Here is a 12,735-nt window from a genome sequence, read left to right on the forward strand (position 1 = left end):
CGCCTTCCCCGGGGGCGGCGGGCCCGGCTGCGCCTCCGCCGCTGGAGGGGGCCGCGGGCCCGCCGAGCTCCGAGCTCCCCGCTCCCCGCTCCCTGCTCCCCGCCGGGCCGCGGCACTCGGCGCCGGGAGATGCCGGGCAATTGCACCGGGTAAGGGACCAGCCACCGTAACCACTGCTGGGGGGTGGCATGTCCCCAGCCCTGCAGAAATTAACGAGGGGCCCTGGGAAATATGCAAGAGCTGGTCACCAGCAACCTTATTCTCTGCTTCTCCTTGTTCAAGCAGCTTGACAGCATCTCAAATCACACAGGGGAGCCTTGCTTATTCCTATAAATTTCCGCCCCTGTTCTAACTGTCAGTATCTTACAGCAAGGGCCAGCCTGCTGCTTGTTTTCCCACCAGTGCCTAGCCCCTCCCAAGGCTCATATTTAATCTCTGATCTGCAAGCGAGAAATGCAGGCAGGGAGAGCCAGCCCCTGATGGCTGCGGTGAGATGTAATCGCAGGCAGGAGGGGGGTTCAGCCCTGTGGGGCTCCGAAACTTCTTGTTGGTGTCACGTCCAGCCCTGCTGATGCCTGCTGGGCTGCAGCTCGCAGGAATGATCAGCCCCCAGCTTGTAGCTTTTTTTCTGCTTGTTAGTAGAGAGGATTTTTCACCTTCCCCCGCTATTGATTTTAAAGGACTTTTCCTCCCTGCAAAGCATGTGTCTTGTTTAGAAGACCATTTAATTCACTCTTTAATCAAAGAGGGAAGACACCAGAGTATTGGTGCCTGACATCTATGGCTGTATAGGAAACCGAGCCACGCTTGGGGGATGTCTGCATCGATGCGGCTAATCACCACAATGCTACTTGGTAAACCAGCTACGCAGGGGAAATGCTAGCCAGGATGCAGATGGGCTTGGAGGAGCATTACCCTGGTCATTGACCTGTTGGGTGGATCCCATCTCCTTCTTGTGCCTCGGTTTCCCTACTGACTTTTTTTTTTTTTTCTCTATTTAAATTATAAGTGCTCACCCTGCCTGGCTATCCGGAGGTTTGTGTATATACAGAGGAGGGGCCTCGGTCTTTGCAGGCTTTACTGGTGCTGTCCTAATAATGATAATGGGTGTACAGTGGTTAGAAACCAGAACAGGTCAAATTGGTTAAAGCACACAAATCTCAGGAGCTTGTCCTGAGATTAGCTGCATTAACAGCATCACCAGACCTGACAGACGCCACTGTGCATCCACTGACGCTTGTAGGAAGCTGGTTTCTAGAGAGTAACTGAGAACTTAAGGATAAAAAAAAAAGTTCTAAAATCCTGGACTATTATCCCCAAAGCTCCTCTTAAACAGGGAGAGTAGTGACAGGTTTATTGACTGTCCTCCAGTCATAGTTCTGGCAAACCCTGCTTTTTGGTGATCCATGGTCCCTCATGCAGTCAGTCCTGAACGTAAACATCCTGCAGCTCTCACGGCCCCTGAAGGCCATGTCGCTATTGAAGGGGAGGAGAAGGAAGGAAAACTGCAGTTTTGCTAGTTCTAAGCTTTTTTTTTTTTTCTCTATTTAAATTATAAGTGCTCACCCTGCCTGGCTATCCGGAGGTTTGTGTATATACAGAGGAGGGGCCTCGGTCTTTGCAGGCTTTACTGGTGCTGTCCTAATAATGATAATGGGTGTACAGTGGTTAGAAACCAGAACAGGTCAAATTGGTTAAAGCACACAAATCTCAGGAGCTTGTCCTGAGATTAGCTGCATTAACAGCATCACCAGACCTGACAGACGCCACTGTGCATCCACTGACGCTTGTAGGAAGCTGGTTTCTAGAGAGTAACTGAGAACTTAAGGATAAAAAAAAAAGTTCTAAAATCCTGGACTATTATCCCCAAAGCTCCTCTTAAACAGGGAGAGTAGTGACAGGTTTATTGACTGTCCTCCAGTCATAGTTCTGGCAAACCCTGCTTTTTGGTGATCCATGGTCCCTCATGCAGTCAGTCCTGAACGTAAACATCCTGCAGCTCTCACGGCCCCTGAAGGCCATGTCGCTATTGAAGGGGAGGAGAAGGAAGGAAAACTGCAGTTTTGCTAGTACTGCTTGTACAAAGGAAAGACTCTGGCTCTGGTGGGGTTTAAGGCACTGTGTGCTGTTACCTGGTCAGATGGAGAGAGGGGAGGAAAAAAAAGCAGGGAGCAACATGCCAACCAGAATATCCTGGCTGAAATTCTTACACCTGAACTTTCCAGCCTAAAAAACACTTGTGTATAGCAAAATTTGTGTTCAGGATGCAGCAGCTGTTCCAAGCACCAGTTCCAAACAATTTCTGTGGTAAAAAAGCCTTAGTGAATGCCCAATATAACCCAGTTTTTCACCAAGAGTGATGTGCCAGTAGGGCCAGCACACAGCACAGGCTGTTTGCTTTACTGTTCCCAGGTGTATCATTGTAGGCAAGTGTGTAGAGGGTCCTTAATAACACTGCAGCACACTTCAGCATCTTGCTTTCGCAATGAATGTCTCCTGTGTTCTCCCTCGTGGTGCAGCACTCCTGAGCGAGGCATCTGTGTGCCGCTGGTCCCTGGGGAGCAGGTGCGGGCAGAGCCGATGTGCTCAGTTGGAGTCGAGGACGGATTCCTCCTTCAGACTGAGATCACTGGCTCATGTTTGCTATGTGGAAAGGCAAAAACATCATGTGCTTTTTGACGAACTGGGTCAGGGAGGGAGGGATGCAACCTGATGGAAGCAATCTGAAATTAGCTCCCCCCTTCCCCTGCCCCTAGGCTGTGAAGTCTGGGAGGGAGCTGGCCCTTTGCAATGGCCACAGCAGCACCAAAAAACAGCTGGAGCTGAGCAGGGCACAGGTCTGCTCCTTCCCTGGTAGTGCAGGGGTTTGGCAGAGCTACCAAACACAGTCTGAGATAAAGGATCCCTCCCTCGTCCGAAGTGGACCCCCTTAACCAAAGGGGAAGCATCAGAAAGGTGAATTAAAAGATACACTAGCCAACAGACAAGATGCTGTTTCTGCGGATTCTGCCAAGTCTCTTGAAGACAAATTGTTCCTTGCAGCAAGGATGGAAACAAGGTCATTCATAAAAGAGTAATTGATGTCTGGCCGGTGACAGCCCTCCGCGGGGCTGGTGTGGCTGCCTCCTGCAAAGGGAGCAGGCAGCAGCCTGTGGCTGGCTCCGAGGAGCTCCAAGGGTCTAGGAGATGGTGAACCAGCCTCAACCCTTCCACATTTTGTATGCGAACTACGCATTGCCTTTTTCTTTTTTCCTCCAAATGTCTTCTAATGTAATTAGAAAGTTGCTCTTCCAAAAGCCTTTTGGCTGGGAAGGGAAAAAGCAGTCTATAATTCATTTATAAGATGGTCTCGGAGCCGTGTAATTGCTCTGCACCGGCTGGATGGAGGGGGAGCTTCCCGAGGGGCTGCATCTCGGTATTCCCAGAGAAGCTAGACAGAAATAGAGGGAGAGCTGATGCTGGAGGTGAAGGACTGAGATGTGGGGTGGAGCTGAGGAAGAGAAGATAAGAAAGAGGATTTTAATCTGCTGGGGTTTCTGGCCCCAGAGAGATGTCATAAGTGCTGAAGCTGGTGGAGGAAGGAAAGAAGAGCACGGGGGGAGAAATCTGAGTGGTGCTACTGGCACGCTGTTGTTCTCACTCTCCAGGTTCATGGTGGGTCCTCTCAATTAAACCCTTACGGGAAAGATGTGCAGAAGAGCTTTCACATTGCTATCAGTGCTAGTTTTTTCATCTGCCATAATTTTCTCTTTTTTTCTTGTCTTTGAGCTTGATTTTGTCCTAGTGAGGAGCAACCTGAAATGCCTGTGTAACCTCACCTCCTCCCCCCTCCAATTTGTGCTGTACCTGGAAGGGTTGGACCGCCCACCCCAGCTGGGTTTGGGCTTGGTCCTGCCATGCTTTGGTCCATGACATCTTGCCCTGAGTGCTCTTCCCCATCTTCGCTACTTGTATCCCCCTTGTCACATCAGCATTTGATCAGACTTTCCTCTCCTTTAGGGTCCCATTTCTCCCGTTATCCCATTTCAGCTCCTGGCAAGGCAGCAAGTGATCTCACCACATATAGGGCCAGGCAGCTGCCAAAAAAATAAAAGGAGCAATCAGACATACATAATTTAAGGGTTTTGGTAAAAGCCATACCAGGGTTTTCCCCAGCGTCTGATGCAGAGCCTGAAACAAGGCAGCCCCGGAATAGCGGGGAAATGCCAACAGCAGTCTTGTTCCTGGAGCAAAGCCCCCGGGCAGGGCATCGTCCTGCCACGAGCAGAGAAACACAGCAGGCAGTAGATGGACAAGAACCAGCAAAAGGCAGTTTATTGGCATGTTCATTTCCAGGATTTAAAGTAACACATTTTCCTTTCTTGCTGCATATGGAGGAGTTTGGGGCTTTTTTTTTAAAAACCATAGTTTTTAAGCAAAAGTTTTTTGGTGAAGCAGAATTGGTAGCAGCAATGCTCTTCTTCCTCTCCTTAAGCTTGAATTTGGTAAGCTTTCATGAAAGATTTAATCTTTTTTAAGTGATTTCAGCTGTATCATACTATTAAAACACTCATAGAAAAAATTAGAAACCAAAATAAGCTGCAGTCAGTTGGGTAATTCTCCCCTGCTACATGACTTTCTGTTGGAAGAGGGACAGTTTCACAGAAAAACTTGTAAGGGCAATAATTTTCTACTGGTGCTTATTCATCATCTTTTGCCATTCCAAGACCAAGCTGTGGATTCATATTTGATGAGCCCATTTGGCCCTCAAACACTTTACAGGCACTTTTATTCTTCCTTTTTTTAATTATTTTTTTTAATGTGAACAAGATCCTTCGGTCCAGCTGTCACAACAGGCAAGCGCTGTTTACATCGGGGTTGTTTTTTTTTAATCACATTTGTTCAAATAAAGAGACAACGCATCTAACTTCCAGCTCTGCAAGCCTAGGGAAGAAGACAAAAGTCAAGCCGCCTCCTGCATCGTTGCCGTTATTGTTTAGACACTTCAGAGTCAGTTGCTGGCCTTGATTATATTTCTGTCATCCTTTTATCTAACTAGGATGGTGCTGATTTAAAGAAGGTGGCTTGGCCGTGCAGCTGCCGCCTTGCTAACAGGGTAAAGTTCAACTCCTTTTCCAGAGCAGCCTGCTCTCCATCCCGGTTACTCGCTTCTTTATGGACTATTCGTGTGGGTTTTCCCCTCTTTGAAACCGATAGCTGAGTTTTAAACGCGGGGGATTGAATCCCATGAGTGAGGAGGTGCTAGTCCAGGGCACGGTCCTGCTGCAGAAGAGGAGCATACTATAAATATAGTGTTTTTCTCTCCTTTTTTTTTTTTCCCCAAAGAGAATTTGGGCAGAATAGGTTAACCGCTCCGCAGGAAGCCGGATGCTTTTTTGGTCAACGCCTTCAAATGGCCACAGTGTAATTAGAGGGCTCCTGACAGAGAATCACATTATTATCCATCTAATTTCTTTTAAATAACCAGCATTATGAGGGATATTAAAAGAAGGGGTTGTTTAGCTCTAACTTTAACTAAACTTACTCAAATGAGCATATTAAATGTGTCCCAATGGTGTTTTCAAATGGCTGTTTTCCTCCCCATACTGTAACTGATGGTATTTTTCCTCTTTATCCTCAGGGATTTTTCTGTTTTGCTCTGGCCTTCTGCGGATTAATCCCAGCTGCCTGCTGGAGATACACGCACAGCACGGAGGTAAGCGTTGGCTGCAAGGAAATACCACCAGCATCTTGTCAGATGGAGATTTTTTTGTAGCAATGATTTCTCCCATAAAAGGGACATCTGGTGGTAATTAAGCTGTCCATGCCGAGGTCTGTCAGATGCATGCTCTGTCGCATCCGTCCTTTGCGGGCCACCTTCATCAGCTGCCTCTCTGATGGGGTTGTCTGAAGGGAGAAGCCACGGAAACACTCATGCAGGGCAAATGCTTTGTCCTGAAGGCAACACAAAATGCAAGTCTCATTTTAAATAGCTTTGGGATTTTTTTGCAGGGGATGTTTTGTTTGTTTTGTTTTGTTTTGTTTTGTTTTAATTGAGATGCTTGACTTTTGAAAAGTCATTTCCAGCCAGGTCTAATTCCTGCTAACATCAGTTGGGACCCTCTATTCAAAGGCGGTGGCAGGTTGTGACTGTTCAGGTTGTCTCTGGCAATGGCCAGGAGAAACACCCAGGAGGTGTGTTTATTAACCGGCAGCAGTGGTACAGCAAAAACACTGGTGTGAAAAATGGTGGTTTGGTTCGCTGTCACGCTGGACCAGAAAGAGAAGATTGTATGAGGTTGAATTTGCCAGAAAGTTGGGGTTTGAATTGTTAACCCAGAGCTTGCTGGTGGTGTGGTAGATGGTGTTGGAGGTACAAAGTGCTGGAGAAATCGAGTCAAGGCATGCAGAGTTGCTAAGGGACAGCCCCGCGCATCGCAGTGGGTACCCTTACCCCGGGGCAGCAGACTGCTGGGGAAAGCAGAAATTGAACTTAGCATTTAGCAGCCTAAAGAAGTTTAGACTTTTTTTTTAACCCTTTCCTAATTTGCTTTTTGTATATTTATTCCTCTTCTCATTCAGAGGAATTTGTTGCTGCTTGGTCTTAATTCCCCTTCCTGCATCCCCGCACTGAAAATAAAAAACATTTTAAGAGACTTAGGCATGCAAAAAAATCATGACTTCTTTTTTTTGAAAGCAGAACACAGATATTTTAGGCAAGTATCCAAATTATCTAACAGTAATTCAGATAAGCGTTCGGGACTTTGCTAGACGTTTCATGCAGCGGGTCAGTCCTCGTCTCCATTTTGCTCCTCCCCCAGCCCCAGGCACGTGCCGCAACTTGGAATGCTCTGGCCAGTGATGAGGATATGGGTGATGTGAAACATCATCCCGATGGATTAGGGTCACGTTGATGCTGCCAGCTCATCTCTTTCGGGTTACAGACGTTGTGGGGGATTGAGGACCAGTGTGTCAGGAAAAGAGCATGAGAAGGGATTTCGTTCTGTGCTGGAGGAGCACTCCATCAAAACCCCAGAGACTCGATCCATGCTAGGACTGCAGCAATTGCACTTCTCGGGGACAAGAAGCCCTGTCCCATAACAGTTCGGTGTCCTGTGCAAAACCTAAAATCCAGTCCTTTTGGAAGCAGAAGTTTAAAGGGCAAAGTCAAGGTTAAGGTGAGGGGTAAGGCGCTGCTTCTCTAGAAAGTTTGTCCAGAGCTAACCAGTCGCCACAGTAGTTGAAAATTCTTTGAAATATGCAGATGGCTACGCTGGATCAGATCAAAGGTACCCACTCTCAGACAGGCACACCCATTGTTGGCCAAGGTAGGAGCATAAAAACCCAGTGAGCTCAAAGCAGTGCTTTTTCAGATGCCAACAGCTTGTGGCTCAGGTGCCTGCTGGTGGCACCTGCTGGTCCACTTCAATGCTCTCAGTGGATTTTTCCTCCATGAATTTGTCCAGCTGCTTTGGAAACATTAGGGTGAGTGCTGACGGCACAGCAGCATCTTTTATCTCTACACTTATCTGGCTGAAGCAGATTCAATCAATGACATTGATTGAGACATCTATGAAAAAGAGTCTTTCCACAGCCTCTGCAAATATTTTCCCTGGTTTCAGGCAAAACTATCAAAATTTCTTATTTTCACACTAACAATTTAATATGGAAATAATTTTGTTTTCATGATCAACATAGAAGGGAGGCCTTGAGCACAGTTTCCTCCTTCTTCTGCAGAAGCTTGTAATGAGGGATTGAAACAAAAGCTGTGTTAGTAAAGGAGAAATGGCACCAGAAAGTGTGTCTGGTTGGTCTTGTGAAATTGCGTTATCCAAATAGACGATTTAGTTATACTTTTAAATCCACAAACATGGAGCAGGGTGTAAAAATGCTGCAAGAAAAAGTTGTATATTGGGTTAACACAGGGATGTGCCATTCAGAAAAATATTTTGCTGAAAATATTTAAAGGAGAATTACTTTCTCTGTATATCTCTTAATTACTACATCTGTTTTTACTTCAAATTATTGTCCTGTTTTTTTGCTTTGAGTGCCCTGCCCATAAATGCACCCATGTGTTATGATTAGCTTTAGTAGTTGGTTGGGTTTCTTTAAGCAAAACAGTTTCCACTAGGCAAAATGAGGGGTTTTTGTAAAATGTTTACTTTCTGGGTAAAGAAAAACAGCAGTGTTTCTGGCAACAGAAAAATTAAAATACCATTAGAGATCATCTTGGGTTTCTCTGCTTTCTAAAATGCAAAGAGAAACAGGGAATATAAATGAGGAAAGATTTAATTAGGAGTGTCACTTACGAAACATATGGAAATTCGGTTTCACTTGAAAGATAACCTGTCTCACCAGTGAGAAAAATGCAGATGTGAGAGAGAAATGCAGATGAGAGAAATGCAGATGTGACTGCCCCTCCAGGACAGAAAGACAGGTAGTGCAGTGGCACAGAAAACCAAATGCAGCAGGGGGAAGACTCGTGAAGTCTCATTATAGAGCCATTTGTTTGTCTGATTTTCTCAAAGTAAAGAGCAAAATTAAAGCAGGTGTCCTCCCCCAGCCGACTGTGTCGGTACTGTCAGAAATAGTTAATTGTGGCAATATGGGGGGGAAAATCAAATTCAGCCAAATTGACGGGTGTCTCGTAAGCCTGATGGGATGTACACAGCTACCAAGAAAGGAAGAGAATTTGGGGATGTAAAACTGAATATGGATGCATATGCCCATCACATGTGCCTGAATCAGTGCCTCTGAGAGCACCGAGGGGCTACTGCCCCCGTGTTCATGGCTAAAACAAAAATCTGCATTTTTCCCATGCAAAATAGGTTGACTTTCCAGTGGAAAGCCAGACAGAAAATCAGCCTGTTCCATTTGGAAATGCCAGCTGGGAGCTGGTGTCGGTAGATCCCATCCTCGCTCTCCCCACAGGTGAGGTGCCAAACACAGGCAGCGCTGAAAGCAGAGCTCTCCCCTCCCTCTGCAAGCCAGGAGATGGGAGGTCCCTCCTGCACCAAACCACAGCAGATGCTCTCAGTGGTTTACTCCTCTTGATCAAAAAAAAAAAAAAAAAATCTAAATTTCCTTCATAAAGCAGACCCTTCTTACAGAAAATCATCTAAAATGGAAAAGCCCAATTTTCAGCTGAAAAATTGTTTTGATGGTTATTTTCAAGAGGCAGTAGATAGAAGTATTGTTTGAACATGATGAAAGCAAGATGCCCTTTTTGCCTTTGTGACTCCTTTAGAGACCTGTTTACAGTACTTCTTACAGAGAAGCTATGCAGAACAGGAGAAAAAGAAGAGTTATTTGTAAATATTCAATATTCTCAGACAAGGGCACTGTAAACAAAATGTGAATCTTCTCATTTCCCATTCTTTTCTGCTTTTGTGACCTTCTGTAGATCCTGAACGAATTCTTTCAGATAGATGCCATGTGTTTTAATTTCAAGTTACTTGCATCCCAGATAGGCTCAGTCACCTGTCCTTATTCTTAAAATAACATATACCAGAAATGCAAAAATCATGAATCTGAGGTTCATCGTGCTTTACCCTAAAAGGTTGATCCCTCTGTTCAGCATTGTAATTATTCCTGCTCTATTGACCCATCCATGTGACCAATGAATGGGTTTTGTGAGGTCCAGGCCTCCACCGTACTGTCTTCTCAGGCTGCTTTGCTACCATCTGTCTGCGTTAAAGTACTTTTAATGAGGAACTAATAAACTACTCATTCCCAAAGTACGTTTGCTTGGTAGGTTCTGCAAAGGACATGGTGAACAAAATGAGGAAGAACAAATATGTCAGAGTAACATCCCAGATCCTCTCCCTGTCTTGCCAGCATGTATAATGCAGCCTTTCTGTTAGGTCTACCTGCAGTTTACAAAGAAACACTTTGCCTCTTAGCCAACAGCACCAACAGAAAAGGTGCTGCTGTCACTTGCAGAGGTGTGAAAAGTTCTCTAGGCAGGTCAGCTGCTTGGAGGAAAATCTGAAATGAAAATATTTGTAATCTGGAGGTTGTTGAAGGACCTGTTCTCCTGCTAGCTGTAGTGCTGAGCCATTCATGTTTCAGTATTTTCTAGCTCGGCTTGTTCCTGAGCCCCATCCTCACCTGCTGGGCCCAACATTCCTCCTTCACCTCTGTCCCATCACGCTCGCAAGCCCACAGCTCCAGAAACATCCCAGCCCAGCCTCCAAGCCCCTGTGAAACTCAAGTGTGCTTTTCTGTCCGGCCTGAATCACTTGAGAGAGTTGATCCTTTTCCATGTCCAACCTAGCGCAGACAAGGGTCTCCACAAGGGTGACAAGCACACTTGGTTGCCCTCCCTATGGGCCATCTGGCCAAAATGTGGTCTTGGTGGGAAATGTCGTCTTGGTAGGGAAACGTCATCTTGGTAGGAAAGTGTCACAAACCTGTCTGAGGATCGACACCGGTGGTGCAATCAAAGCGAATGAGAGAACGACGTACAAGAGAGGGCAGGGAGGATGACCTCTACACGAGCACCTTTGATGCAACAGCTGTGGTAACCACGGAAATGATGAGGGTTTTGGCTGGTTTTCAGCCACATTAGGAAGTCCTGATTCCTGAAGCCAAAGAGCTGAGTCTTGTTTTCCAAAGTTATTTTTATGGCAACTCCTTTACCACAAACCCCTACCTGTTTAGGTGAGGTCTTTTAGTCGTTCCCAGCGCAGCCCAATGCAGCTGGGACCTGGGATGCGGAGAAGGACATAGGATAGACTTATGCCACATCTGGCACAGCTGGTGGGGAAGGCTGCTGCTTCCTCCTCCTCTTCCCCAGCTTTCCTTCTCTCCTAACCCATTAGCTGCTGCTTTAAAAACCTGCCTGCAGAGGCTGGAGGACAGGGTAGCCTTGCAGCTGCGGTATAAAAGACTTTTAGTACCCTTGCTAGCCAACACAAAAATAGGTTTGGGGTTTCGTTCTGGGTCTTGCTGTGAAAGAGGCCAGAGGAGTTTCAATGTCATGTCATCTGCTGCGGTTCACCTTCTCTGCAGCAGCTTAGAAGATCCTTCCAGCAGCCCTACAACGCCGGCCCCATAAGCCAGTCAGCGTGGCAGGATGTATTGACAAAAATAAAATCCTGCAACGTGAAAGGACTTTTGCAACAGAACGAGCTTTTTAATTACAGAGATTCATTTGCAGGTAAACGTTAGCTTAAAACCAATTAAATTATGATTTCCCAAGTCGGGGGAAAATTTGAAACTAACTATTGTTGCCCATACTTCTGGCATAAAAGCCCGATTTCCCACGTTCTTTGGATGAAGAGGTCGCTTGGATTTGCACTGGCTGCAATGATATGGCAATCTCTTAATTTTCAAATGCTATCTCAAGTTGCTGGGTGATTTCAAAAGGAGGTTTTACCAGAGGCTTTGGCTCTGCATGCGTAGAAAAGCATTAAGCTCTCTGCGTTGCACGGCATGTACTTGGAGAATAAACGTGAGGATTTAGCTTTTTATGGAATGGGGAACACAAACCACCTGTGCACACTGGTTCTCCTGCAGTCTTGCTCTGCTTGAAACTTTCTTCAGAGGAACCTGTTTGTTCTTCCCTCCTCATACTGGGAAGGAGAAACAGAGTCTTTTACGCGTTGTTAGTGAGCAAGGTGGTATCTTTTGAGGTGGTGATTTTCTAACAGGGCGTGGGGTGCAAAGATGGGATTAACAGTTGCAGCTGTTAAATAATGAGCATTGCTACAGCCGGGCCTGTGCTTGAAAAGAGCAGCTTCCCTGCTCCCTTCCCTGCATGTGGGATCAGCGCTGGTCTTCTCCTGTCTGCGGCTCTTCCTCCTAACCAGCACCTTTGCAATGCCAGACGCAACATTGCCTGGATCCCCAGGAGGCAAATCCTGTCTTTTTGTGCTCAAAACCAGCACGTGCATGTGCATTGCTTGTTTCTGCAGGTATGCAAGGATTGACCCAGCACTTCGCAGGTAATTTCTTAAGTGGGATTGTAGAGGTCCTTCCAGTGGCAAACCAAGTCTGTGGTTCTTCCAGGGTGTGTTTGTTTCTGTCGCTCCCGCTAGTGGTGTGAGTTGGGGCAAATTCTTACAGGGTCCAGTCCGTCTCATCTGAAGGCAATGCTTAAAGGCAGGCTTAAGTCCTGGAGATTTTAATGGGACTTAAACACAAGCTGAAGGTGTGTTCAGGTGCTTTCTGAAACCAGACCCGAAGCATACAGCTAGTTTCCTTTTGTTTTCTGATTCAGTGGGGCTGGATCAGGATTGTAGCCACTCACGGGGGGTCTTTCAAGAGCATTTTCAAAAAGCAGTGATTTGGCTGCCAAAACACTGAATAATCTTGCTGTTATTCTGCCAGGAACAATCACTTTAAAGTAAGCACCGGGCTTTTCCCAGTCTCTGAAGTCTATGGAAAAAACAAAAGAGGGGGAAAACCCCTCCCCCTTCCTTAGTGTTTTTAAATATCGTGACTCTTTCCTAGCTTTTATGTTCTCATCACACAGTAACGGCCCACTCCCCCCAGCGAGACTCTGCTGTCCTTTGTCTGATGTGCCACACAGGCATTCGCACTCATGGATTTTATAATTTATCACTGCCCTGACGCTGAACCCACATGGCCCCATTTCTGCCGCTTTCTGTGGCAGAGTGTTAGCTGGAGCTCCCGTCTCCAGCAACTTCAGCTGTGGTACCCGAGGCCACTCGGATGGTCGCTGGCACCGTGGCACATCCAACCTTCCCGTGGCTGTAGGATGCTCCCCACAGCCGGGCGGCCACCACCAGC

General features: G+C 46.5%; 1 protein-coding gene across 1 annotated transcript in view; it reads left to right on the forward strand.

Moving 5' to 3' along the window:
- TSPAN32 (tetraspanin 32) overlaps nucleotides 1-12,735 on the forward strand; it is a 33,541-nt gene that overhangs the window by 5,449 nt on the left and 15,357 nt on the right. The window contains exon 4 of the mRNA XM_009288743.2: nucleotides 5,621-5,695. Within this exon, the coding sequence (XP_009287018.2) occupies nucleotides 5,621-5,695 (75 nt within the window). The remainder of the gene's footprint in view (nucleotides 1-5,620; nucleotides 5,696-12,735) is intronic.

The sequence above is a fragment of the Aptenodytes forsteri genome, unplaced genomic scaffold (assembly GCF_000699145.1).
Source record: "Aptenodytes forsteri isolate BGI_AS27 unplaced genomic scaffold, ASM69914v1 Scaffold8, whole genome shotgun sequence".
Lineage (NCBI taxonomy): Eukaryota > Metazoa > Chordata > Aves > Sphenisciformes > Spheniscidae > Aptenodytes > Aptenodytes forsteri.